General features: G+C 34.3%; 1 protein-coding gene across 1 annotated transcript; it reads right to left on the bottom strand.

The window, feature by feature from the left end:
- Nucleotides 1-247: 247 nt before the first annotated feature.
- Nucleotides 248-3939, bottom strand: LOC143587945 (phosphate transporter PHO1 homolog 9-like). Its single transcript, XM_077069091.1, has 10 exons — nucleotides 3405-3939; nucleotides 2833-3051; nucleotides 2636-2684; nucleotides 2490-2561; nucleotides 1877-2006; nucleotides 1410-1789; nucleotides 1181-1330; nucleotides 953-1102; nucleotides 587-865; nucleotides 248-484 (listed from the first exon to the last, which is right to left on the bottom strand). The coding sequence occupies exons 1-10, from the start codon at nucleotides 3899-3901 to the stop codon at nucleotides 248-250; spliced, it is 2163 nt and encodes a 720-aa protein (XP_076925206.1). The 5' UTR covers nucleotides 3902-3939.
- Nucleotides 3940-6000: the final 2061 nt, after the last annotated feature.

Raw genomic sequence — 6000 nt, 5'->3', positions numbered from 1 at the left:
ATTTAACATATTTATAAATGTGCATGTCAAACGAGTTAACAGACAATGATCAAGTTGTATACGTGTTAATCGAGTCGATGAATTATAAAAAATATATGGTTCCACCCATAAAATAAAACACACATATTTAAAAGAAAACCAAAATAATTTTTATTAAACACAACATTAATTTGAAATATACAATGTTATACAATACTTATAACCTTGTATTAAATTAACAAAATATGTATAGCCAAGCTAGTGAATCTCATAGTTCCTTGTACCCGTCTTCGTAGCTAAAAGGCAAGGGTACTGATTTAAAAGCTCGAAATTTCCCAACATTGTTCAAATGCTCGTTTTCCACCCTGAAAAAGTTCCATAAACCGCGACGAATAATCTCTAAACTAGCAACTACGAATAGCATTGTGCTTCGATGGAGCCAAGGAGCTTCATGGAAATCTAAAACCGTTTGCATCCATGCGAGTCGGAGTATAACATTCATTACCTACAAATTCATCAACAATTATAATAAGTATACACAATTAAACAAAAAGATTATAAACTCAGTTTTAAATGAAATAAATCTTCATCAACTAATATATATTACCATTGCTACACAGTAGATTGATTTGTTTGGTAAAATGAGTTTATCTCTTAACCAAGGGTTATTGGAGTCCTTACGAAGAAGACCCCAATCCTTCACCATATCCCAATAGGTGTTATAAATTGTAGCCACACCCGAGCTAGACGCGGCTATGACTCTCATAGCCGTTCCTCTCCTCTGAACATAAATTGTTCTTGTTACAACCGCAACAATTGTCGACAAGTACTTGAGCCCATTCATGCCATGACCATAATCTTTCTGTTCAAACACTTGACGCATGCACTAATCCACAACATAGTGTGTTACACCAAATATCATACCAAAGTTAAAACAAAACTTGGCAACAATATGTGTGTGAAGTTCAATTACCTGTAGGAATCGAAACCAGTATGGAATAACTGCGATAAATATAAAAAACATCTCGTAAATATTGCTTTGGTTACATGTGTTTGATCTCCTCTTGAAGTCTCCCCATCCGTAGTAGCATATATAGAATTCCACCGTCCTGAGCAACTGGACCTGAAAACACGCATTATTAAGTTTGAGCTCGACTCGTTTGAAACCTAACATGAAGTCAATTAGTCAGCAATCAATTACCTGGCTAGTCAACTGATCGCCCAAGAAGAAATCCGGGAAGGTAACCTTATAAAGAGGTGCACAAACACAATGCCATAGGCTCACTATTAGAAAGAACCGGCTTGAGCGATACATGATGTTAAACGGACAAATTGTTATCAATAGTACAACCTAAAAAAACAAAATTTAGAACTACTTATCATGCATGTTTGCGTTATATGAAATGGCGAGCAAAGAGAATCTTACGTACGGTGACTAAACCTAAAGGGACCAGTTCAGTTAAAGTTGCATAACTTTGAGTTCTTTCATCCATTTCCATTTCAAGATTTGAGAGCACAGCTGCAAAAGTGAGTACTAACAGACCAGAGCTGAGAAGTAGGATTTCTTTATAACCCAATTCTGTATTCGGTTTGAACCCGAAAATGTATGCATAGTTGACACGATAGCGCTTCCAAAAGTACATGTTGGCAGCATACATTAGCAAATGTAACACAATGTATACAAAGAGACTGTATAGTGGAAATATGTTGGTCATGTATTGGTTGCGACCTGGACTCCTGAGAAGATCCCTTGCGTGTATTGTTAAGATGACTGCCACCACAAGTGCTATCGAGCAGCCAACGAAACAGCCTGTATCGATGAGTTGCACATCACATTAGAAACGATTCACACAAGTCATCGTTTGGATCAAAATTTGTTTTCGAACCCACAACTTACCCACTAAAAATGTTATTCGATGCTTGTCTCTTTTGGCTTTTGGCCTTAAATCACTCATTCCTTGCCTTCGATTTGCATTGGCAAAATGTGTAATAAACGCGGATTCTACTCTTTCAATGAGTTTAACGACCTGAAATAACAAGAAAAATAAAAACTTTTTTCGTGATCTAGATACTAATGTAGGTGTCTTCATTATTTGGTTTGGAACTGACTAAATTAAAAACCGAATCAAAACCCTTTAAAAACAAAGTGAATTGCATATTTAGTTTTTGAGGAGACCGAATTGGGTTTTTGGTTTTAGACTTATGAATTCAAATAATGGTTATTTAAGTGCTGTCGTTTAGCCAACTTAATTACAACTTTAGCCCATGTTTATTCAGCCCAAACTTATATAGCTCAACTTAATTACAACTTTAGCCTAATTTTATTCTAGCCCAACTGCCAATACAATAACAAATAATGGTAAAAAAAATTTTAATAATAATAAAATTATGCTATATTCGGTTGAAATCGAACCGCTTGGTTTTGAACTAACTGAGTTTGGTTCGGCTCAAATTAAAAAAAAAAATCGAGCAGATCACCCTGACTAAAGCACAATAATTTCTTATGTTACCTCGTCAGATTGGCTCAAGTAAGAATTCTTAATCATCTCTAGATAAGCTTTTGATGCATTTCTTGATGTGACCTAAAAGAATAACAATGTCAAAACTTGGCCCACCTCATTAACACAATATATGATCACAATCAAGAATTTAAGACCTTGTCATACTTCTTCATGATCTTGGCAAAAGCCAATTGATTCAAGTAACTGTTAAGAACAAACAAAAAGTAAACATAAATCAATCAATATCACTATTTTCTAACCCCCTTTTTTTACTTACTCTCTTCTTTAACTTGTCACATAAGTTATATTTAAGTTACTTGATACGTTTAGCCAATCCATATACAATACTTACCAGTAGCTTTTCAAAAGCCGGAGCTTTCGATGGAACTCGACGAAAGCTTGTTTCAGTTTCGTCTGTGCACTTTTGAGCTCTTCATTGTTGAATGATAAATCAGCTTTCGTCCCATCAAATATTGTTTTTAAGGTTGACATCGCAGATTCTGACGTGACATTCATCTTTACATGATTTAGAATCTCCAAAGAAACCATCTTTGTGTGGTTCCTTTGGACCCTTTCTTGTTTTTCTTCATGTTCCATTATCCCCTCCAATGGCAATCCAGCTTAAAACTTTCTAATATTAGCAAGATACTTAAAGTAAACAATTAGGGGCGACAGGTCTTGGCATGACCCGAACCCGACACATGGGTTGACTAACACGACCCTTTAATAAACAAGTTAGGTTGACCCAAATTTATGTATGTGCGAGTTGTTGAAATGTTACACAAATAATAATATAGGTCAGGTTCAGGTTGCATATTTTAACCCGCCAACCCAACATGATTGTCACCTCTATAAAACAACCCATGTTTTTTTTATCATGTTGATTGATTACCTGAATTTGATGGTGTAGGAGAACTGTGAAACTGAGGATCACTAATTTTGACTTTAAGAGCAAAAAGAGCATCCATTTGTGTATTCAACTCCTCAGCCTCCATCACCACCTCCTCCACCTTACTTCTATAGAAACCAACAACTTTATTAAACTCATCATCAAGTCTTCTAAAGAACACAACCTCATTCTCTGCTCCTTCCTCGGAAGACCGGAAAAACATGGTTTCGTAGTTCCGGTTCTCCGGTGGTTGCTCATCTTGTTGTATTTCACTTACAAGAATCACTTCATCCTTGTTATTTCTCTCATTGTAACTTCCAAACCCATTCGTCAGCCCACTAAATGCTTTATAAAAATGTCTTTTCAACAACTTCCTTGTTCTTGGAGACGGGTTTGGTGAAGATGTGGGTTTCGGCCGCCTACGTCGAAAATTCAAGATGTCTTTCAAGATTGTTTTAAGGAAGTTGTAGTTCATGTAAGCTTCTTCCCATTCGGGCACCATTTGTGAAGTAAACTCCTTCCCGAATTTCATTTTAACTTTGGTTACAATAAAATGGCAGGTAAACAAGGAACAAAAAGTTGCAAAGTTTGTTGAATTTAAAGGTTCCCAATAGAATTTTTGGTTTTCGCAATTCAAATTGAAGGGATTGATTATGTTTATAAAAATGCCAAATTATAGAGCCGTTGATTGTGATGCCTTTTGACGGTTTTACAGATATCTTGTTACCCATTCAAGCTTTACAGAAGCGGACACTGGAGACAGTTGGATGGTCCATCCAATATGAAAATAACGCTAGTGGATCTTGTTTCATTCTTTTATGATTCTATTAGAAAACTTTGCATTTTTATTTATTTTAAAGTTTTTCTTAGATAATTTTAATTAAGAGAAATGAATATATTCTTTCAATTATTATTTTATCTCATGACTAAAAAACCATCTGTCTAAACTATTAATATAATTTAGAGGGTGTTTGGGATTGTTTATTTTATCTTCTTATCACTTATAAGTTATAACTAATTAATAAGTTATAAAGTGTTTGTTGAGAAAATTAAATATTGTGAGTTTTTAAGTCATAAGTTACAGTTTTATAACTTACAACTTATAACTTATATAAGTTATAAGAAGATAAAATAAGGAATCTCAAACACCCCCTTAAAATCTAAATGTATCCGTTTGGTTTACCTTTATCAAAAATAGTACTAATCGTTTAGGTTTGGAAGTCATATCAAAACTAGTCGAGCATGATCATTACTTAGGCTTTGAAACCACGTGGTGAACACAATACAAGTTGTTGGAACTAACCCATACAAATTTCAAACGTGGCCCTATTTTTAAAATTGAAGTGACACTAGTTTAACCTAGAGTGGCTAAGCTAATATCTCAACCGGGAGTTATAGTTAGATTTGATCTCCACGAGCAATTCTGATTCAGCCTGCAAAACAGAACATTGTGAGCTCGATATGAAAAAAGGAATTAGGGGGGGGGGTCTTCTCGTAACCACCATCCAGCGTGTCAATCAGTATAAGTTATGAGAGAGTAATTATAAGAGTGAGAGAATGAGGATCCTTAAACCGTTGGTCCAAATGTGACATTTGTAGCCGGAGAGGTAGATAACGGTTGGTTGAGCTGTCACTATCACTAGAACCTCCTATTCTTGTGGAAGAGCTTGCACAAGGTTTCTGATTGGACGTGACAACTGGTTATGGGAGGAGCTGTTAGCCGAAGGTACTGTGTTATCATTTTGTTATTGGCCCCTCGTGCAATCGTGATTGTCCTTCATCCTAGGGGAATATTGGACTGTGGTTAGCTATTGGACCTGCCAGTATGTACTGCTTGTCTCATCCGCGTGTAGTTGGTTTCTTGTCTGTGAGGGATGCCTGCAGACTTCTTATAAGTTGATAAAGACGGGTTCGCAGATGGCAACACTGTTCCGCGAGCGATGAGGCTGTCCCACAAGTAGTATCCAAGACCATCTTATGGTGTATTCGGATCCATAAATGAGATTAAGACCCTATCTCTTCAAAAATCTTTTTATTTAATGTCTAGAATTAGTTTTAGCTCATTTTTTAATCTTTATAACATTTAAACAATATTTTTTTCTTCAATTCTAAGTATTTTCTTAGCTAAAATGCTTGTAAGTAGTTTTAGCTAGCGAAGTTTTGTCTTACTATTATAACCTTTTGAGAGAATTTTATGAATGGTCTCTATGGGTTGCGTCAAATTTTATGCATCTATACTATATAATAAACAAAACTTTCTAAATGTCACATGTCATCACCATGATGATTCTTATAAAATTTCCCCCCCTCTCACTCATATTAAATACATTCCTTTTTTTATTAATAATTTTTTATTTCATTTTTTTTTCTTTTTAATCTTTTACTTTTTATTTTTAATAATTATTTCATATTTAAAAAATTTAATATCATCATAAATATATTATTTTGTTTTATATAAATATATTGTATTAGTTATTAATATTAGGTTTTTAATTATAAGGAACCAATTTTCACGTTCATTTTGAATAATGATTCCAAATATTAAGGTTTTAAATATATTATATTAGTTAATTAATGTTGAGGTTTTATAAGAAATGATATTATTGAATGAAGAGGCAAGATTAATTTACA

Source organism: Bidens hawaiensis, unplaced genomic scaffold, assembly GCF_021521415.1.
Source record: "Bidens hawaiensis isolate Kalapana, Puna unplaced genomic scaffold, B.hawaiensis_p1.1 tig00035931_1, whole genome shotgun sequence".
Taxonomy (NCBI): Eukaryota; Viridiplantae; Streptophyta; class Magnoliopsida; order Asterales; family Asteraceae; genus Bidens; species Bidens hawaiensis.
This window is presented reverse-complemented; position numbering and strand designations above follow the sequence as displayed.